The 23031-nt window shown below is 40.4% G+C and overlaps 1 protein-coding gene across 3 annotated transcripts; it reads left to right on the forward strand.

Moving 5' to 3' along the window:
- Positions 1-6082: 6082 nt before the first annotated feature.
- wt1b (WT1 transcription factor b) lies at positions 6083-18748 on the forward strand. Of its 3 annotated transcripts, XM_014340453.2 has the most exons (10): positions 6083-6192; positions 9474-9797; positions 10987-11109; positions 11828-11927; positions 13175-13255; positions 13747-13852; positions 13935-14082; positions 14179-14268; positions 14913-15005; positions 15140-18747. In XM_014340453.2, exons 2-10 carry the CDS (start codon positions 9494-9496, stop codon positions 15259-15261), a joined length of 1167 nt encoding a protein of 388 aa, XP_014195939.1. In that variant the 5' UTR covers positions 6083-6192; positions 9474-9493; the 3' UTR covers positions 15262-18747. The 3 variants fall into 3 exon arrangements, with proteins under 3 accessions (XP_014195939.1, XP_014195937.1, XP_005915200.1); XM_014340451.2 differs by lacking the exon at positions 6083-6192 and having other exon boundaries at positions 8973-9797; positions 14913-14996; positions 15140-18748; XM_005915138.3 differs by lacking the exon at positions 6083-6192 and having other exon boundaries at positions 8975-9797.
- The last annotated feature ends 4283 nt before the right edge of the window (positions 18749-23031 follow it).

Below are 23031 nucleotides of genomic sequence, written 5' to 3' on the forward strand. Positions count from 1 at the left end.
TGTTTTTGTCTTCTTTAAAAGGTATTTAAAGTGTCATGGAATGTTATGATGCTTAATAGTCTTTATCATATTTGTCGAACAGTGCTCTGAAAATAGCACTGAAATTGGAGCGCAATAAACCTTTCAACTCAGAGGAGCCCGTACCTGGTACATGTATTAAACTGGGATTTAGTCTGTCTTATATCATTAAAAATCTAAACTGGCATAGATGACTTTAGAGGAAAGAAAATAGGCTAGCAGCAGATTTCACCCTTTTTTCAGGTACTGACACTGATGTGTCTTAGTGTGTATTTTTTCCTCTCTTTTATTCATTTCTTTGTTTTTGTTGGCAGAATTTGTGAAAGGCTAGTTGTAATTCTGCTTTTGTCAAGCATTGTTCCCGTATAAGGTTGTGAAATAATGGTAGACATTGCCAAAGATTTTTCATTAAAATCTTCTCTTCTCTTGTGTTATGGTAAATTCCAATTCTCCTTTGTGTGTACGTGTGTGTGTCTGTGTTACAGTAGGTTGTTGTTTTTCTCGGGGGAACAGAAAGTGATAGTTTTCATGTATTTATCTTGTAACTATTACTTCTTTCTTTTTTTTTAAAGACTGCATTGTAGCTATAGAAAAACTTCAAAAATGACTAAAATGCAAATAAGAACTTTAGGTGTTGGTTCATGCTCCATCTTTAATATTCCTCAACCCACAGTATATGTCTGCTAAAGCTAATTGGAAACAATATTTATTGTTAAATGTCTGCACTGACTTCATCCCTATTTGCTTGAAGGGAAATTGCACACGCTTTCATGCTAAACTGCTGGCGAATTGCCTGCTCAGCCTCCTCAAAGATAAATGACTGTGTCATAATAGCTGGTTGAGCCCAGGTGTCTGTTTTCTCCCTGTCGGCCAGCCAAGTGATGAGTATCCATGTAAACCAGTCTCATGGTTGTCATCCAACATGGCTGCCTACCTTCCACCCACTAATTGTCTGGTTCCCACAGTTCTGCCTGCTTTCACAGTCTCCAAAAGATCCCCTTGCTCAGACTCATCTATCAGCCAGTGACCTTGTCAGAGAGCGTCGCATGAGTAACTTCCCTATTTCTCTAGGTGGAGCAAATTGCTTGTTAATTACTTATAAGCTGACCCATCCTCCCTTAAAAAAGGTAAAAACACATACAGTTAACAAATAAAACATTAAAGTCAAAGTCTTAAGTATGAATAAGTCTAAGGCCAAAGTGTTGCATGGCATATAAAATCCTATGGGGCCAATCTGATGGGCTTTTGTTGTTCATAAATGCAGGCAAGAAATGTATAATAAATCACTTTGATGATGACCTCTGGGTTTTTATTTATTTATTTCACAATAACCAGTTTACTAGCACAGAAACTAGTAAACTGGTTATTTTATTTTATTTACCTTTTCTGCTCCGTACTGAAGTTATTTTGGTTTGAAAGTTGTTTTTAATCCTCTTTAAATAGTTTTTAAAAAAGTCCTGAGGCTAAAAAAGTGCTGATTAGGTTAAATTCAACATAATTGTAAGGGCAACTGGTAATTGTGGTTAAGTCTACAGGAAATGGATATACAGTAAGCCTGTGTAATGTCCTTTGCAGTTTTGTGTGTTTCATTTTCACGCTCTGAATACATGTTTGATGAGCAATCTCATCAAGCTGAATGCCTGTTTATTCTTGTGATCACTTATCTCCTCTTCAAGCAGATAATCAATCATGCACTGCAGCTAATGTCACACCTTTGCACTTGTGAAAATTTTTTTTAGTCCACATAGAATTTCTGGTGATCGGCTGTGTTGTGTACACCTTCTAGATGGGTGAAAAAAAGTCTTTAGATCACCAGAAAAAAAATAATCAATGTTATCTTACCGCTGTTATCTCACATAATGCTCCGCTTTATATCACACTGAGGATCACAGCAATCAATCAGTGTGAGTTTGCATTTGTGGTTTTGAGTTATCTGAAGTTGCTAATCCCTCAATGTGGAATTTGTGTGCTCTGTTTCAACATAATGGCATCAGCAGGGAATAAAAGCTGCTGTTTTACAGGAACTCTAGCGTTCCTGTCTAGATAGATTGAGTCACTACACTAGAACTGTGGCTCTGTCGATGATGGAATGGCCTCTTGTCATCAGAGAGTGTTTATATTACACACTCTCACAGGCTAGTAGGGGCAATAAGAGTTTAAAAGTCACAGACACAGTCAAAAAAAAATCTAATGTGTTTCCACCAGGGATACATTGTGCAATGTCTGGCGCGAAGCTATAGATGCCAGAGCTCAGAAATACTAATTAGAGGCATGTTCAACTACGTGACCCTGTAACTGCAAGATTCTGTTTAGACTGTTTCATCAGTGCTGATAAATGCAATGGTGAAGACAGAGAACAGACAACTGTTAAAACTTTCTCAGTAATGAATGTAACTGACAAAAAAAAAAGCAGAATTGTGTTTTTTTCTTTTTCCAGAAATTATTTAGGGTTTTCAGTTCAATTCAATTCAGCTTTATTTAGATCTTACCAAATCATAACAACAGAGTCGGGGCAAGGTGCTTTATACTGTACGGGAAAGATCCTACAGTATTCTGGATAAAACCACAACCATCAATCAGCCCCCCTGTGAGAAGCACTTTGTGACGGTGGGAAAGAAAAAATCTCTTTTAAGAGGAAGGAACATCTAGCAAACTGGTTGGGTAGAAGGTGGGGGAGGGGCTGAAAGAGAAAAGAAAAGAGGACAGGGAGACAGGACAATACACGGAGTAATGAAGTAAGAAGACAAGTGAATGGCATCCGGCAGTGCTATACAAAGACTTTGGAATGGAAAAATTGAGTGGTGAAGATGTGTTGTTTACGTCACAGTGTATCACAGTGTTGAAACAAACAAACTTAGGTTGTTGTTGTTTTCTTTTAATAGAGCAACAGACTTATTTTCCAGGCCAAACAAAGATCGTGTCATGAACTAGCTGTGTGCAGGCAGATGAGGACCCAAATGCAAAACTCACGGAGACAAAGGCTGAACTCAAAATCTCTGCTTTATTGCAGGCTTCACAAAGAAACAGAACTAAACTGGGAATGCTAAATCGAGGACCGAGGGAACACAGGGAAGGGAACACAGGGAAGGGACCACAGGTTCAGGGAAGAGACGTTGACGACGCGACACTGAACTGAAGGAGATGTGGACATAAATACACAGAGGGTTAACGAGGGAAGTGGGAACACACGGGGAACACAGGTGACACTGATAACCATAACAAGACACGGCAGGAGCAAACACAACACTGACGGGAGACCATCAAAGTAAAACAGGAAGCACACAGAGGCAGACCAGGGGGAGAGAGAGAGCACGGGGAGAGCACAGACATAACGGGCTGGGGAAGACAAGGAATAAAACACAAGGAGGGGAGACGAGGCCTCACAGATACACAGAGGGGGCACACAGGGGGTAAAGTCACGAGGGGAAATCAAATAAGCAACATCTTAACAGAACAACCTAGGAACCATGGCATAAATAAAGAACAAAATACAAAAACAAAAAGCTTTATTATGTGTTTGTATCAGGACTGAGAAAATTGCAGCGAATCAGTATTTCCTTACAACCATGTGTCAGAGTTCACGGTCTCATTTTGTGCTGATTGCAGTAACTTGTATATTTTCCCATCACTGTTCGCATATCTCATAGTTATCCTGTAAACATTTCCTCACCTACCTTCAGAATGAGCCTCGAGGGTATGACAACAGTCTCTAACCGCTACAGATATCTTAAAATGTTTTCTGATGACTGTGTAAGCCTCAGCCACAGCTGCTAGGGTGCGACCGCGTGGAAGAGGTTGTGAATTACTGTAAAGAACCGATAAAGACTGACCTTGATCTTGACACACACCCATCTGCTAGGATGAGACATCACTGAGGAAAACTCACTAGTGCGGCACTGACATATGAAATGAGTGTAAAATAATAATTTACACTTTCCTCAGAATTCAAAGTTGGTTTCTTAACTTCTATAAATAATAATAATAATAATTATTATTATTATTATTCTCATTTCAGATTGCGGGTTAATGAAGATGATGATGATGCGTCATATGCTTATGCTTGTACTTATACATTCCCATAAAGTGACACAAACCACTCTTAACAGAATTTTAACCTTCTGAGTCACAGATATGTCCCAGAGTGAGATGTAGGTCATGTAGTCATCTTATGGCCAGACGTTTTAATCAATGCTTTATGCAAGGTCAGTATCATTATCTTTGGTGGCTTGCACAAGGCTCATTTACCTTTTTGAAAGTAGAGATTACAAATACAAACATGTGAATAAAGTGCCTTTATTTATAGTTGTTCTTTAACAGATCACCAAGAGTAGCAACAAAACAATTCAAACTTTTCTTGTCGTTGGATATCATTAAAAATGTTTTTTTTTCTTTCTGTGCCTTAATGCTTCATTGTCCCACAACTCGTAAAGAAAATGCAGACTAACATGTTGTAGTGAACAAGAGTGCTGACATTTGTTGCTGTTCATTAATCACACGCATACCACCCTGTTTCTTGTTGGTGGATGACGTGTTATTATGCTGCTGAAAATAGCTACAAGCTAAAAACTGCAGTGCTCAATTTGCTTATTGTTTCATTTCCTTTTACAATTAATTCATGTATTTGTGTCTTTACTAGTGGAGTCGTGTAATGAGAAAAAAACTAGTGTAATGATCTGTGTAATTTATTGACTTTATTGAGATTAACAAAGCTTTCAGAAATGCATTTTAAAGACATTCTTTTTTTGAAAGCATTTATCTTGGTTGAGTTTTGTTAGATATACTTGTTAAGCTGCTTATTAATGCAAATATCTAATGAGCCAACCACATGGCAGCAACTCAATCATTTAAGCATGTGCCGTGGTCAAGATGACCTGCTAAAGTTCAAACTGGGCATCAGAATGAGGAAAAAAGTCATTTAAGTGTGGTGCTGTTGTTGCTGACAGATGTGCTGGTCTGAGTACTTGAGAAACTGCTGATCTACTGGAATTTTCTGCACACCAATGTCCAGGGTTTAAAGAGAATGTTCCAAAAAAGAGAAAATATCCATTTAGCAATACTTCTCCGGCAAACATACCATGCTGATGAGCGAGAGGTCAGAGAAGTATGGCCAGACTGCTTCGAGCTGATAGATAAGCAACAGTGACTCAAATAACCACTTGTTACAACCAAGATAGGAAGAAAAGACGGGCTACAGCAGCAGAAAACAACATTGGCTGCTACTCCTGTTAGCTAAGAACGCTAAACTCACACTAAACTGAGGTTGCATTTCAAGCAGATTCACCAAAACTGGACAACAGAGGTTTGTAAAAACGTTGCCTTGTCTACAAAATTTGTGCTCTTACATTCTGATGGTAGAGTCAGAATTTGGCGTGGGCAACATGAAAGTATGGCTGCATCCTGTTTTGTATCTGCAATTAAGGCTATTGTAGGTGGTGTTTTCTGGAGACATTTCAGGCCACTTAGTACCAACCTAGCATCATTTAAACATCTGAGTATTGTTGCTGCCCATGCCTATCCCTTTATCCCTGACAGTGTACAGTGAATCATACAATGCTCTCATAAAGCTCAGATCATCTGAAACTGGTTTCTTGAGTTTGAAAGTGAGTTCACTGTACTCAAATGACTTCCACAGTCACCAGATCTGAGTCTAATAAAGCACCTTTGGGATGTGGTGGAATGGGAGATTTGCATCGTGGATGTGCAGCTGACAAATCTGCAGCAACTGTCATGTGAATATGGACCAAGATTGCTGAAGAATGTTTCCAACACTTTGTTGAATCCATGCCACGAAGAATTTGGGCAGTTCTGGTGGAAAAAGGGGGGCTGAGCCCCTATTGTAACTATCAAGGTGTACCTAAAAAAGTGGGAAGTGAGTGGATTTCCTTTTTGCATTTCACAGAGGCTCACCTACTGAAGCTTTTCAAATGAATAAAAATGGCCAATAAGAAGAAACCAGTGGGTGTTTAAAATATCACTGGACAAGTGTTGAGGCTGACACGTGACCTGTAGAACTGCACATTCTCCCACAGACCTTTCTTCTCTGTTTCTTATCTCCAGTCTGATATACCACGCTTTGAAGAGTGCTTGGAGTTGATATGGGCTAATTAAAACAAGTGTACAAGCTTTATAAAACATAGCTTGGTGTTCTCTTTAAGAAGAAAAAAGTAATTTGAGGTAAGGAACAAACAGTTCCATGTGTACCCTTCCTGTTTAACAGAAACCAGCATATTTAGAAATAAGCAGGGATTTGGGTTTTTCTGTGCCACTCTCAGCACATCAAACTAACACCTGCTGCTCTTTGGCATTTCTCTGCTGCTGTTAAATGCTATAACAAAGCTACTGCACTGCTGATTACTAATATTTCAAAAATGTTAATAAATCATTTTAAATCAGCAGTGCTCTTGTTTTGAAAAAACAGAAACTGCCTTGTAACCTATGTTCAGATCCAATAGCTTGAACGCAGATGTTTATTTAAATGGAAAAAGTAATTTATTTTGCATCTGTCCTGCCAGGTCAAATATCTCTGTAGTTTATCATGCATCTCTCTGGCTTCTCAAATTCCCCCTTAGTCATCGTGCTGTAGAAAGTTCCAGTCTTGTGTATTTCTTGTTAGGGGTCAGAGGCAGTATTGACCATTTCCTTTCTACTGCACAGTAATGTTGTTTTAAACCCTGAGTTAACCATAGATCGATCTGAAGAATGGGTGTATTTGGGGACTGCCATTCGTCATAAGGCTTGAAAGGGTTGTTTTCTCCCGACCCTGTCACCTTTGATGAATTCCCATTAAAGGCTCCACTCTGGAAGGCACAGCCAGCATTTGCCTTGGCTCAGACACACTGCATTTCCTCCTCTTTCTCTTTCTAAGTTTGACAAGATACTTTTAATTGTTCCACAACCTTTTGTCCATAAAGGACATCATTTTAGTTTCTGTTTGTTTGTGATGGGCGGACCACACAAGGTTTTTAAAAACTGCATTGGGAGAAATTAATTTTCTTCGCTTCTATTTTCAAATCTGCGATGTGGACATCCTCTAAATGTCAGCGTGTTCCTCAGGGATGTGGGGCTGCCTTTGCACTTGTTTATTTCCAAGAATAGAGCAAGTAGGAAAACTCTTAATCTTGTCCATGTCCGCAAACCACCCAGATGAATCTGTGCTTTAAATTTTAAGGGCATTGTAAGGTTATGACCACTGTAATGGATTTCATCAGATACGGTCAATAAATTCCTGGAATATTTCAGAAAGCAGCAATTCAAAGTACTTACCATGAGTACTGAAAGACGCATCACTGTAATTTTGCAACAATGACTGACAATTGTCTCTGTAACGCTACTTCAGCAGTTTGTCGGGTTATTTCATCACTCAAAGCAGCTTGTCACCTCTTTCCTTCACTGTTTCCTTCTCTTTCTGTTTCCCATTTCAAAAGTAACTAACCCACCACTTCTTTTTAAGTTGATTCTGGGGTCAATAACATTTCTTGAATTACATTGGAGAAAGTGATGAAAGAAACTGGTTAACACTCTTACCATGTCTCACACTAATTCACCGATGGACAATTTATCCACAGTATTGTGGTCTGAATCGTAAAGTTATCCAATTTGGCATCGGTTCAGAGTTAAAGTAATTGGAAGTGACAGACTACTTAAGACTTTTTGCTCTCATTCATGTCCCCAGGAGGAAAAGAACAAACATTATACACAGAGTATGAGCATATTACCGACACACTCTGGGCTACAAGAGAAATAGTACATTTTGTGTTTTAGATCCCAGTTTTCTCAGTCGATAGGCATGGTGAGGACAGACAGTTTTTGCACATAATCCATGTTTCAAGATTTCTAACATGAACCTCATTAATCCAATACCAAATCACATTTTTTATACATTTTAAACAAATGCTAAAAACGATACAAGCACTTTTTTTAGCTTGATGATTACCATGGTCTTATCTCAGGCCAGCTATGATTGATTGTTTCACTGCACTGCTTATAGCACATATTGTGATTCTTTTAAGCTTTTAAAGAAAAGAAGGAGGAACCCGAGTGCTGATCGCACAAATACTGTAATGTTAAAAGATCCAAAGCAGCTGTCTTGGTTTTTATAGGGATATTGAAGTTACTGCATTCCTGTGCATGTGCAGTTCCTCTGAGTTAAGCTAGAGTTAAGGTCAAAACCCAATCTTTAACATGCTCACACACACACACACACACACACACACACACACACACACACACACACACACACACACACACACACACACACCCTCTCTTCTAATAAATAATTATCCCTCAGTGTGATGTGGCTTTGGTCCAAGGCCCTGGAGTTTATGTGAGCTGCTTTTAGTAAAAAACAGTACCGTATCCAAAATGGAAACATTCCGGCCACATTTTATGCATTTTTGTTTTTACCATTTTTACATTTTGAGCAATTACTGTTTCACCTGTAATTTTTATTCAGTCTAGTGCAGTGTTTTTGCAAGCAGCTGTCTTGCTGCTCGCTAAACTGTTGCTTCATCCAGTAAGTATAAATTTTGAAAGTGTATATTTCTGAAAACAAATGAGTCAGAGTCATAGGAGTCCAGAACGATAAGCATTTGTAAGAACGGCTCAGGTCACTAGTGCACTGACTAACATTTTCATTTTGCTGTTTTTGAACACATGTTTGAAAACATTTTTTATTTTCAAATTGTATTTTTAGTTGCTCAGGTTTCTAGTTTGTTCTGCATCCTGAACACTGGACATGTAACACTGACTCCCTCTTTCATGCACATGTACGTGCAATTGATGAGAAACGCTTAAACTTGAACAAAGAAGGAAGAACAACACCCTCTAATCTAAATGTGACATTAGTTAGAATCTACTCAGAAGTGTAGTCTGTAAAAACAATAAAAAGATTTGCAGTCTCAGCTGGCTGGGGAAAAGCAAGGGAGTCATCCTCTTCTCATCCTCTCTTGCTCCTCCCCTTCTTCACTGAGTTATTCAGTATTTGAGCCTTCAAGAGAATAAGGAAAGCCAGACATTATAGAGACAGAGGGACAAGGAACTGTTTATCTCACAGGCTCCCACTTCAAATCCACAGCAGGTACCCAGGGAGCCTGAAATTTGGCATCCAGATTTTGTTCAACAGTCAGTTATTTTCATTATTCAATTTCTCACAAAAGATTGGAAACATGGCTCCTCTAGCGCATTGTGACCACTGATGTCTGTTTCTGCAGAAGTATTTCCTCCATGCTTCTTGTTTCTTCAGATATTGTTTTTGTTATGCGCTTAAGAGTTCATTAATGTTACTGTGATTTCTTAGTTGTACCTTCTTTTGGAATACGATCACTACTTTTTTGGACTGGATTTTCTTGAATCTCCTTCGCTAATGTTGACCGAACCGTGTGGAACCATGTCACTGGGCTCAGATGTTCGCGATCTGACCCTTTTACAACCTGCACCTCCTGTGCCATCCTTACCAGGAGCTGGTGGCGGCTGTGGGATGTCTGTTGGTGGGGGCCCGTGGACCCAGATGCTGGACCTCCACCCTGGCTCTCCATACAGCTCCCTGCCCTCCCACCATTCCCTCATCAAGCAGGAGCCTGGCTGGGGCACCGCTGATCCGATAGAGGACCCTCACTGTGGACTTGGGGCCTTCACAGTGCATTTCACTGGCCAATTTACAGGCTCGGGCCCCTGTCGGACCGGGGCCTTTGGAGAACCACCTTCAAACCAGCCAAGAATGTTTCCCAATGGAACCTACCTGCCCAGCTGTGTGGACAGCCCTCCTACACCTCGGAATCAGGGTAAGCATTCTTACTGCTAATCCCTTCTGTGATACCATCAGTCAATAAAATGTTTTTTTAGAGACAGCATCATTCTATACTGCCATTAAATGTGCTCTTGATGTTTAAGTGTTGTCAGTAATGTTGTGTCTGAGCAGCATGTCATGTTCTTTACTAGGTCATTTCAAATCACAACAAATCCTTTGGCATCATCATTATTATTACCCCTCAGTTTTGGGTTTAATTAACACAGTATTGCATGTATACATAAAAAATGTAAGTATAAAAAATAAAAATTGAGTCCTTTGACTTCAGCTGCTGTTTGAGCAACTTTTTATACAAAACAGAAGATTAGTTTGGTTCTTATCTGGAATCATAATTAAAAATGAAACTACATAAATTTTGTTTCAATGTTTCTGTACAGGAGATAAGACACATCTGCCACTGTCATAAACAATTCTTGCATTTGCTATCTGCTGGGGTACATTTAACCTACATGTTTGCCTGCTGCTTTCAGAGGAAGTGTGCATGTGAGACTTCTTTGCCCAGCGCAAAGTAGTTTTTGATGAAGTGATAAAACAGAGTGGTTTTCTGCAAGTGGCATGAATTAGGGAGTTTGTGAGTCATTTTTCTTAGAAATTTACTGACATCCCTTTTGGGCCTGACGCTGGGTATCACAAACTGTCCATACTGCGTTTGTAAAATAAACATCACATTCACTTTCCTTGTGATTGTACGATACTTGTGTGCTACAGCAGAATACATCAAAATAGTTTTCGTTACATGTTTCTTTCCCCGTCAAATAACTAAAATGATACTCTTTAAAATTTTCTCTCCCATTCTATTTTTTTTTTACAAAGCATATGCTACAGTAGCTCACATCAGTCCATCTGTGGTGTGTCTGCCAAATTTCTTTTTCCACCTGCCATAAATAATGCAACCACAAAGCCAAAGATAGATGGGGGGAAAAAGAATATGTTACAAGGAAAGAGGATTTAGTAGTGCGATGAATGTCTCCCTGCGGTAAGCCTGCCAGGGACTAAGAGCTACTATCAAGGGGATATAGATAACTGACCAGATACTGAAGACTTTGCAAGCTTCAGAATGTTGCAGTGATGTTTGAGATGATGATCTAATGACTCGAGCAGGCAAATAGGCTCATTTTATTTCCATCACCTCTCTTTTTTGTTGTTTTTGTTTTTTCTCTCAGGTTACGGAGCAGTCGGTTTAGACAGCAATCCCAGTTACGGTCACACGCCGTCTCACCACACTCCTCAGCTCTCCAGCCTGTCATTCAAACACGAGGAGACACTGTCACCGCCAAACAGCATAGGTAACTCTTTACGCCCCGGCGCCTTTTCATTTGATCTGCAGACTGGAAGGCTGTCGTGTCACAGCAAGGTTATATAAGTAACCCATCATTTTTCATATCACAACAGAACCGCTATTATCCATTTCCCTTCATCTCTCCCCATCTCTGTCTGCACACATATTCATATACGCAGACATACATAAACACACTCTCCCTCTTGCTCTTCAAGCATACAAAAGGTTAATGATTCTGGAAATTATAACTTGAGGAAATGGCTTTATGCGACTCTGTTGGAATGTCAAAAACTGTCTAGGGACCAATATACTATCTGAACCTGAAAAGGACCAGTGGTTCTCAACGACCTGTTCTCCATTCTGTTATTTTTTCTCTCTTGCCGTTCATGTGTCTTTGAAATGAACTCATATTTGTCTTACAAATAAATTTAGTGTGTCTGGAAAAATGATTCAATATAATATCAATGGTTTAGAAGCATTTATATCGCAAGTGGAACAGTGATGTATTGTATGTAATATATAGTTTTAACCAAAAACCACTAAAATTAACAATGTGTTCAGTGTTTTCTGTTTTTTTCTATGTATTTCACAGTTTCATGATCTTTTCTAGACTCCCAGCTTTTCATTTAAAAAAAGCATATTATTTTAAAATCTGAAAATGAAATTGTTGTAAACACTGCATCCATATTTTAAACCAGCCTTTGTATTTTTTTCATTTGATTTAGTTGACCAGCAATTTCCAGCGCCTAATCCTATGTTCAGCTGCCATAATCCTTCAGACTCTTGTCCGAGCAGCCAAGCGCTGCTGCTGCGAAATTACAACAGGTACAATAATTTATCCCTGTATGAGTTTGTTTTTGCTTTATTTCCCCTTTTTTCTGGTCCTCAGTCATCAGTTCATGTCAGATTCTTTCCACTGACACCATATGCAGCTTGCTCACTTGCTGGTAATTTTTAGAAGTGTGAACTCTCCCTGATCCCACATTAAGCCCGTGTTTGCCTCTACAGCGTCTGGGTTGTGAATCCTAATTTGTTCTGAGGTTAAGTGCTGCCCACTGGTGCTCAGCAGGCCAAAACAAACACTTAAGTGATCTACTGCTGATGTGTCGCAGTCCACCCTCAGGAAAAATGAGGAGAAAAGTAAAAAGGAGAAATGTTAAGTGAAAGTGAGAGTTGCGGAGAAGCTGCCACTGAAAATCTGCTTATTTGAATCTGTAGATGTGTTTCTCACTTGTTTTCGTTTGGATGGAAAACATCTCAAAGGGTAAATTAGGATGAAATTCTTCAAATGCCGGCCCGCGATGTTGTTGAAGAAAAGGAACATGTACAACTCAAATACTGGGACGGCAGCTGATAAGAACGGGGAAGACTGCACTGTTGTTAGAGCTATTGCATGAACTGGAAACCCTCAAACAAACACGCACACGAGTGCACGCGCTCATACACATGGTGTACATATGTCAGATATCAGTGAGTCTTTGCACAGTTTTACTTAGTTCAGAACTGATTAGTGAGCCATCGCAATCCTTCCCTCAAGGACTTCTGAAGGAATGTGGTCCAGAATTCCCCTGAAAGTCTTTCCCGCCATTAATGATACCGAGGACAGAGTGATGTCATCCACGGGTCCAGGGTGTACTAGGCACAGAGGCTCTCACCCCCACAAGGAGTGCACAATCCCATCTTCAAGTGTGCGAGTTTGTGTGCTGTGTTTGTGTGTGTCTGTGTGAAGTAGTGTGATCTGCCAAGGTAAAGAATGGCTCAGTGCCTGTGTCTTTTAATGAGGCCAGTGAGGAGTGTGGTGGGTGGACAGCATGTGTTAATAAGTGAACCATTTGGACTTCCCCTGAATGAAACATCTTCATTTTATGTACAAGGGAAGAAAACTGTCAGGAGGAATTCAGAGTAAATCTTGTCTGTGATTATTAATTTCAAGGTTATTTCCAAAAAGTAACCAAATAATAAATTTAAAAAAAACCTGAACATAGCCTATAAATTACTTTCCCCGCTTTCCTAACTCTGCTGTAAGTGCAGTGTTAACCCTGTTAATGCCGTATGCTGTATGTTTTACTCAGTGATAACCTGTACCAAATGGCATCTCAGCTGGAGTGTGTAACATGGAACCAAATGAACTCCTTGGCATCATCTATGAAGAGGTGAGACTTTGTCGCTTTTTATTTTCAACACCATATGGTGCAGTTTTTAGTCTTCACTGGTGCTTTGTTTATGTGCAGTCTTTCACTTCTAATGCATGTTCTAAATGCTGAGTTGAGTATTTGAAGGTTTTCTGGTTTAGGCTACTATAAAGTCATTCAAACTTTTAAAAAGGAAGAAAAAAGAAGGAAACAGAAAGAAGGGGCCATTTGTGCTAAAGAATGTGAGACGAAGCTTTCCTTGCTCAAAAAATAAAAAAAAGTCTCAGATGAAGTTTATGTAGGATCCCGTCACCTAAATTTACAAGCTGAGTGAGAAAATATATCTTCAGGGCCCTGGATATATTGTTAGAGGCAGGCATGTTTAGGGATTGTTTGGAAGAGAAGAGGAGAAAGGCTTTTGTTCAAGTTGGAAATCCGTCAGGAAACATGGCATTTATGTCCTAAATACTCCACTGTTATAATTAACTTGTAACTTTGTTCCTGCCTACCAGCGGCCATCCAACCAGCTATGACAGTGACCCCATAGCCCCACCTCCACCCATGCTTGTCAGCACCCAGTACCACATACACACCCACGGTGTCTTCAGAGGACTTCAGGTTAGTCAGGTTTGGTCACACATATGAACAAAGACAGAAAGTGAACTTCCTCAGTGTAAATCCTTCTCCTTTCTTCTTAAAGGATGTCAGACGGGTATCTGGTATCACTTCCCCTGCTGCGAAGACTTCAGAGGCCAGTGAGAAGAGACCGTTTGTGTGCGCTTATCCCGGCTGCAGCAAGAGATACTTCAAACTGTCCCATCTGCAGATGCATGGCCGCAAACACACAGGTGGAGGCTGTTTAGAACATTTGTACTCATTTGTCCTGCCCACTTTGAAATGTGACGACTTTAGGCTTCGATGATGACGGCTGGTTTGTATTGCAGGAGAGAAACCATACCAGTGTGATTTCACAGACTGTGGACGCAGATTCTCTCGCTCGGACCAGTTAAAGAGACACCAGCGCAGACACACAGGTAGAGTGGTGTTAAGCTAGTATATCTAATCCCTCATTCCACTATAGATAGGTACATCAGGTTTCCTTTTTGGACAATACATTTAAAAAGTAATTACTTAAAGGATTTTGAATTTCCTGGTAGTGTGGAGGAGGCAGTTTTAAATGAATAATGAATATTTTTTGAAGCGAGAAATGAGTCATTGTAATTAGTGTTTCATTATTTATAAAATCCTGGCTGCTGCCTTAATTCGCCTTTTAACTCTTTTTTCTTAAACCTTCTTACTGCTTTCTAAAAATATAGCGGCCATCATTATTGCTTCAAGACCCCGTAATGCATAAAACTATATCATTCAATCCAGGAACACAACAAAATAAATATTTAGAAATTAATTCACTACGAGAAACAAATAATTTTTCTATGTATTGTGATTTTGTATTTATTTAATTGATAATACTGAATGCTGCATAACCAGAGTGATCAATTATAATCCATGAATGCTAGAATTCCCATATCTAGAATGAATCTAGAGTAAATTTGATCACATTTTCTTAATAGCAATTTTTAACCACTTAATCTTACACTTAACTTCTGACCCTCTTCTTACCGTTTCCACACTCATTCATGTTTCTGACGGTGCAACAACAACCGTCATCTCTGCGTAGGAGTGAAGCCCTTTCAGTGTGAGACGTGTCAGAGAAAGTTTTCACGGTCAGATCATCTTAAGACACACACTCGGACTCATACAGGTAAAACAAGTGCGTATACCTTTATTTTCTACTTCTCCATTCGAATTGATTTACACACAATAAGTGCCTTCACTGAATTCACTCTAAAGCAATGCTTTCTCCTGTTTCCCCCCCCTTTTTTTTGCGTGTCCCCTCCTTGTCAGGTGAGAAGCCCTTTACATGCCGCTGGTCCAACTGTCAGAAGAAGTTTGCCCGCTCTGACGAGCTGGTGCGCCACCACAGCATGCACCAGAGGAACCTGACCAAGCTGCAGCCTGCCATCTGAGCAGCAAGAGGAGGAGGAGGAGGACAAAGAGGAATGTGACAGTATGTTGTGCCAGCTAGTAGAAAAAGATGCCTGGATCCTGGTCAGCGGTTATGGTGCTTTGCCAGACTTACCGAAGTGGCGAGCGCAGCTGATGCCTGCGTCAACGTCAAGACTCACAGATGATCCCCAAGGTCGTCAAGATGCACTTCAACCACTACTAGCAATAAAAGTGCCATTTTGAGAGGGTATAATGCCACAGTAATGCTGAGCCAAGATTTTTGTTTTTAACTTCATGAGATGAGGAAAATGTTGACATACTATTTTGAATATTTTACAACACATGCACTGGCTTATTCTTTTGTTTTTAAAATGGTCTCACCTCTTCAATATGTTGGACATTGTAAACTGGATTTAGAGCAATAAGAACAACTCCTCAGTGTTTGTCTGTTAAGTTGAACACAGAGAATCTTCGGTTGTGGGAATGTCGACATCTTTATCTTCCTAAAGTGTACATTAGACTGCCCAGATTGCTTTGTATATACTTCATGTGGTGCATTTGCTCACAATATATGGTGCCTTTTATATTCTTGTGCATTTATAAAATCTTGAGTCACATCAGTGCACACTTGTGTTGGCGAGAGACAAAGGAGGTGTGGGTGTTGTCAGGTTAAGAGGCCACCTATGAGACGAGGTGGGGGTGTGAGGTGGGTGACAGACAGTAAAACAGCACCCCTCTGTGACTCTGACAGGGTGCAGATCTCACCCTCCTAAATCTCAAGCACACATCTTCATAAATAGGAACATCTGGAGCCCAATAAATCTCATTAGAAAAGACACATACCTCAGTGTCAGCAGGCTGCTCTCCACTGACTGCCCCCTTCTACGCAGGCTGGGCCCCAAAATGCACACATGCACATGCTTGAGTTCTTGCTGTACATAATAGCCTGCAGTTTAGAACAACACTTTACACCTTTTATCCACATGATGGCAGTGTCATCCTTTCTCGTCTTGCAAATGGAACTTGTACTCAGAGTTCTCGACTGTGACTGAATTCATATACTGTTTATATTTTACCACCTCAGCCTGAAGATGTCCAATTTATTCTTGCATGTTGAGTATCAGTACAGACTATATTTCGGTCCGTGAAATATACATGGTTTCAATAGAATGTGTGTTTTTCAGCTTATCTGCAAATCTAGAGGAAAGGCGATGGGATGATTCAGCTTCAGAGGGTGTGTTAATAAAATATGACTCAGTGTGGGCAGAAAGTGTTGTTGCATGGCTCATAGTATGTTTTAACTGTTATCAGTGTGCTCGCATATGGAAAGCACAGTGTACGTTTAAAGAAGACATTTATCCAACAGAAGCCCAAACAGGGTACAGTGTGTACCTGCTCTTTTCACGGCAGCCCTTTTACACTTGACAAATTAACAAAGATTAAAATGCCTTTCTCCTACTTCAGGGTCACGGACGGCTCATTTGAAGTGCAGATTCAGGTTGTTTTCCAATTCCCATAATGGCAGGGAGGTAGTATCTCTGTGATGTTTTTTTCTGCTTCTTAATCCAGTGCACTTTGATTAAGAAGGGCTCGTCTTTGTTCTTACTCAGCGGGGGTGTTGTGAATTGCTGGAAGATCAGACGGACAGAGTGAAAGACAGAGCTGAACATTTTACTCACTTCAGTTCACTCTTTACTGGATATTGGCAAGGCTTTCCGGAGCAAGAGGTTCTGATGCTTTAAATGTCCTCAGTCTTTACTACCAACGACTATCACACTCACTCAGATCTGTGCCCTATACACTGATCTTCTGCATTTCTTTGCGGGCATGTGTATTACCCAAACAACACAATAAATGTATGCACTCAGTCCCATCCTGCCAAATGTTACCCCCAGTCTGAATGCATGAACACACACATAGGCGTACACACACTCGCTCGCGCACACGCCACCAGATGCCCCCTCAGCTGTACTGCTGGCAGTTTGCCTTTAAGGGGTGTCGGCATGGGTAATCTCAGGTGACGTACACCTGGTAAGGCACAGCCCAAGACATCTGTAGGACAGCAGGCCTGCTAGCTTCACAGCCTCCACAACCACATGCAATGTCCCGAAAAGGTTTCTATCAAAAGTAAAAGTTATTTAAATTCACTGTCACAAGGAAAGCAAAGGAAAAGGTGCATCTTTTTCATGATTTAGTTGTATGGAACAACAAGCTGTTTTTTGTAGTTGCTTTAAAAAGGAGTGGTCTTATTTTTCACTATGTCATTCGGTGAAGTCCCAGGTGCTTCCAACATCAGCATACATTTCCCGCTGTGTTTCTTTGGGCCAAAAGACGTTATTTAACCTCCAGGAACTGGAAAGGTCAGTGCACATGTAGCACACACAGGCTCTTAGGAGCCCCAAGGGATTGTTAACAAGGTCAACCCTCCAGAGAGACAACTCAGAAGGGTTACAAGGAGGCCCGCATGCAAAAACAATGCTGTGCCAACAGGAGGCGCTGTCAGGTAATGTTCACATGTTAAGTGAAGCATGCTGTTAGTTTTATTCCCAGACAGCTTTCTCCCCCTCCCTTCAGGCTAGCTCTCTGGTGCAGAGCTGCTGCTTCACAGTCTGAGGGGGTCTAGGGGTTCTTGGGGGTATTCCCTGTAGTAAAGCAGGGAGCCTGAGGGGCTCTGGTATGTAGGAGCTTTGGGAATGCAGAGGCCTTGGGGGGCCTGGAGCTCAGATGGGGCCTACAGGGTAAACTTTCTCACTCAGGGAGCAGAGATGGAGCAGATACAGAAAGACAGCGAGGGGAAAACACCTTGAGAGAAGTCTGTTAGACATGCAGGCAGCAGCCGGAAAGATCCCATGAGGGTACACAGACACGGGAACAAACACACACTTACGTATACCCTAACCACAAACCAATATGTGGGACAGCAAGGAGAAGCAGATAGCACGTTTTATGTATTCACGTTCTCATCAGAAATTTCATCTTTTATCTTCCCATCATTTCTCCCTCCTGCTGTCTCTTCTGTGCCACGGGAAGATATTAACCTCTAACAGGATTAGATGTGTCTCTATCATGTGATCTAGAAGCTCACAAACCAACTCGTGCCCCCTGGGGGAACAGTGGGATGGGAAAGACCTTGTCTCCCCTCTCCATCCCAAAGGTATCCAGATGCTGGGACATGGGGAGAGAAATCCACAGAAAGAGAGATGAAAATGTCGACAAATGGAGCGAGAGAGTCATTTTGTCCAAAGATATCAAGTCTCACGGGGACAGCATTGTCTACACCCTCACTGTGATGAATTTCAAAACAACTCAACTGCGGGCCACTTTGCCCGCCTTTTAATTAAAACTTGAGAAGTTCCTCTCAGCGTATATCATGTGAGATATGCTGCAGCTTGCCAGAATGTGTGAGTGACTGAAGAAGCCATTTGAAATCTGTTTGAAACTGATTTTGAGTCTTCCTGACCTCAGTCCAAAGGGCTCCCATTTCTCCTGAGGCAGTTACAATTAGTTACCAACTCACTAAGTTTATGGTTCCTAAATTGAAATATATTGCTCTTTAAAGCCTTCTCTCTAATTGTGTAGTCATTAATTGCTGATTCCCTATCTACACTGTGTTGATGGGCACATAAAAACTCATGGTGATAGATGAGCGCAAGTGCAGTTCACAAAAAAAAAAGAAGTCAGGGTGTACGTCTTATTCATCCTCACCACCACTAGGAGGAGTAAAGTCCTCGGATAATTCTCTTTGGTAAAAGAAAAGATACAAAAGTCATTGTCCATAAGTAGAAACACATTTATTAGCCCACATTTACAATTAAATACAATCACATGAATTGGATGACAGACATAATGGCCTTTGCATGAGGGCAGTTCCCTCAAATCAGCCTAGACAGGAAGGAAAAAAATATTTCTGTAGTCATCTGGATGTTTGAAATGTTTTCACACACAAACAATTCCTCACATAAAGGCTGTTTGTACATATTAGCCTGAATAAGTCTGGTGGAAAAATCCTGAATACCTTTATTTATTTATTTATTTTTGGCCAAAAAAACCCATCAAATAAAGACATGCTGAATGTTTTACATAGTGGAAAGACTTAATTGTGTGATTTAAGTGAGACTGAGGATGATTGGATGTTTTAATGTTCATTATGACAAATGGAGGGATCCGCTCTTTCAGTGAAATGTCCATTTCTGATGAGTTCTTCTAGAACAGTGATTGTGGGAAATTTCATCTGGTGAACAAGAAACTGAACAAAAAAATTTTGTTTAAAGTTCACAAGTAGGTGGTAATGCCTGGTACATTTCACTGTAGTTAATGTAAGCTAAGGTAAGTTCATGTTGACTGGACACTTTATATATGTATATTTTTTTTCCATTAGTACATCTATCGACTACACAGCTTGTGTAACCAGGAAGTAGGTGCGATACTTGTATCAAACAATAAATAATCTTAAGAACAATGTTACTATTCTAAATGTTATGTATCTTTTTAACAACATCTATGTTTACAGCAAATGTTTAGCCTAATAAGTACAGAAATTAATATATAATATTGTTTGAGCTGTCACATTAAGCCACGTATCATATCTATATGAAAAAAAATAGTTGGACTTTTTTCGCCTTTATGCCTGTTATTATATAATGGGCATAAAGCTTGTTATGAAAGCTTCAGAACGGGATGGGTCAGATGTCCCAAAGATCATTATAAACAACACCCTGGGCTATAAATCCCCAGGGTGGAAGGAACAAACACAGGACATAATAATAGACAAAGATGAGGGAGCGTACACTTGGATGAAAAATAGGGCATCGTGATTATGTGAGTCAGAGAGGAGCAGGGGAGCTAAGGGGGAATTGGATGCTATGCGTACTTTGTTATGGTGGCTGTTTAATTGTAGCAGTCATTTTGGCTTTGGAGCTGTTAATTGCTGATATGGAAATAGAAGTGTGCTATAAAAAAAGCTCTTTAAGAGGAGATTGTTGGTGGACACTTGGAAATTGTATTGGATCGGAAGGGTGGGTGGGGGTGAGGTTGTAGACATTAATATGTTGCTCTTTATGACCCTCCACTCCCACTGTCTCCACCCTGTTTTCACCCAGAGGGCTCATTATTGTCAGAGGAGAGGAGCTGATCTACGCAGACACTCATATGAGGGCCGTCTGAAGGCATTAATGTGCACACACTCCCCCAGTGTGAATGACTAGAACCTATCATAAACAGCAGGAGCAGACCGTTAAACATGGCCGCTAGGCAGGTAGTCCACGCCCCCCCCAGTCCCCCATCTTGTTCATGCAAACACACATTTGGTTCTTTTACATCTCTGTGCACCACTAATACTTGTCCACCTTCACTCACACATTGGCTCAAGGACATAGATGCACCCTGACACATGACAACCCTCATATGGTATCTGGAGGAAGTACATTGAGTAACTTAGTGCAATTATTCAAATGTATGAAGCAAGACTGACTCCACACTCCTTAGCAAAGCAGTAGAGAAAATATTATGTTATCTAACAGAGAAAAAAAGAAGAAGCAGATAATACAGACACCTCCGCTCTGAACCTTCCTCAGAGCTGGACCTGTTTTTTTTTCTTTTTGACAGATAAAGAAATTCATGTATTCTTGGATGACTGTACAACTGGAGCCATGCCCATGTTTGTTAGCCTATTTCAACAAATTCTTATGGAAAAAAGCAAAAACCAAACATTCTTATTGTTAAGTTATTTAAACTTGAAAAAAAAGCTCTCAAGTAATTCAAACCAGAGTAAAAATATCAAACATGACTTGGATATTTGGAGGATAGTTTTGTAGCCATTTTTGGCTTCTAGTTTGAGAGTGAAGAAGAAGGAGGTCTTTCATTAGAACGGAATAAAACAGCCCACACATACATTGCTCTGTCCCTTGTTCCTAATGAGCTTTATCGCATTGGTCCCGCTTGACTTGTCTTGCTAACTGGCACACATATATCCATATGTTCCACATGAGCAAGCAGAGGGGACAGGCTGGGTGGCAGAACTGCTTTCTCAGTTACATCTGAGAGTTTTACTGCAACAGCCAGGAGCAACAGCAAGTCAGCTTAACTCCATGTCTGCTTTCCACGCACACGTGTGTGTGTGAAGTCTGTAATTAGTCCTGAGAAGTGTTAATAGTGTTAATAGCGTTAATAGTGCGCTTGTTCCTGATGTTCAACGAATAAAAAAGTTGAATCCAGACTTGAAAAGTTGAGTTGCCTGGACGATTAGCTGTCTTCATTGGTGAAGTTATAAAGACAGGCAGCATTCAAACACAGGGACGTTTTACAGAGGTTAGGAAGGCAAGCCCCCAAAAAAGACTGACAAAAAAATAAATAAATAAATAAATAAATATTGCAGCACAATAGGAAAGAAGTTTTGAGAAACTCAGTGGTGTGTTTAAAAGTATTACGTGTTGTATGTAGGCTGGTGTCCAGTCAGTGAGATGAACACCAGTGTTCACCTGTACCTGTTACCATTTGTAGCAAGGACACAGAGAGAGCACGACACCATGTCACACTGACAGTGGAAAATTTGCATTTTAACTGTTTTTCTACATGCAGAATGATTTTTATTAAGTTGTGACGATGATGCTGTAAATAAATGTAAATGTTGACGATTCAGAAACTGCAGAAACCCAGGATTATGTTTGAGGTTATTAATTTAGCTAGTAGTATTAGCTATATGAATTCCCAACCCAATACATTTAACCATTTAGACTTCTACCCATCCTCTTCTGCCTATCCTTGTCAGGGTCGTAGGGGGGCTGGAGCCTATCGAGGCTACCACAGGTCACTAGCCTGGCGCAGGGCTAACACAGAGAGAGGGAGACGATTCGCATTCACATTCACATCTATGAGCAATTTAGATTCACCAACTGCATGTCTTTGGATTGTGGGAGGAAGCCGGAGTAGCCGGAGGGAATCCATGCAAACGCGGGGAGAACAAACATAACTCCACACAGAAAAAAACCCCAGCCAGGTGGTGGAATTGAACTCAGGACCTTCTTCTAGTGAGGCGTCAGTTCCATCGTGTCACAGTGCTGCATTTAGACATAGTTAACCTAAAACTGCGGTTTGCCTTAAATGAAGTTCAAACTGTGTATCAGAATGAGGAAACGTGGTTATTTAAGTGATTTTAAGTGTGGCATTGTTATTGGTGCCGCTATTTTGGCACTTACAAATATGCAGTCTGTGGCAAAGCCCTGAGTAAAAAAGCCTTATTGATGCCACAGATCAGAGCCTCTGATCTGATTCAGAGGAGAATGGCCAGACTGCTTTGAGCTGATGAACAGTAACCCGAATAACCACTTATTACCAAGGTATGCAAAAGAGCATACCCAATTGGAAAAGTCTAACCTTCAGGCAGGTGGGGTACACCAGCAGCAGACCACACTGGATGTCACAACTAAGAACGGGAAGGAGAACCGTTCTGTAGTTGGATACATTTTGTGAGCATGTGCAGTTTCTAATGCAGGTTTGTGCCTGTGTGGTATGCAAATTATGCAACTTGGGATTGGGATATCAAGACAGGGAAAACATTAAAGATTTTTTTTTTTTGAAGGTGTGTGTAAGAGTGAGTGTGTGGGGGGATTGAGCAACAGTATCCTGATCATTTACTGACATTTATTTTCACACACACACACTACATTGTTCTAATAATAATGATAATAATAATAATAATAATAATAATAATCCAGGTTGATAGGTACAATGCCAAGACAAGGAATAAGTCTTTGGAGTGAGGTAAAAGTAAGCAAGAACTTACTCGTGAGAAA

Source organism: Haplochromis burtoni, unplaced genomic scaffold (genome assembly GCF_018398535.1).
Source record: "Haplochromis burtoni strain Fernald_Lab_line unplaced genomic scaffold, NCSU_Asbu1 Contig_11, whole genome shotgun sequence".
NCBI lineage: Eukaryota > Metazoa > Chordata > Actinopteri > Cichliformes > Cichlidae > Haplochromis > Haplochromis burtoni.

Excerpts from the sequence above, each read along its gene's own strand:
- wt1b (XM_005915138.3), top strand. The coding sequence starts at position 9,380 with ATGTTGACCGAACCGTGTGGAACCATGTCACTGGGCTCAGATGTTCGC. Across the intron at positions 11,928-13,174 it reads CTGCTGCGAAATTACAACAG|TGATAACCTGTACCAAATGG; the intron begins GTACAATAATTT and ends TGTTTTACTCAG. Across the intron at positions 13,256-13,746 it reads TTGGCATCATCTATGAAGAG|CGGCCATCCAACCAGCTATG; the intron begins GTGAGACTTTGT and ends CCTGCCTACCAG.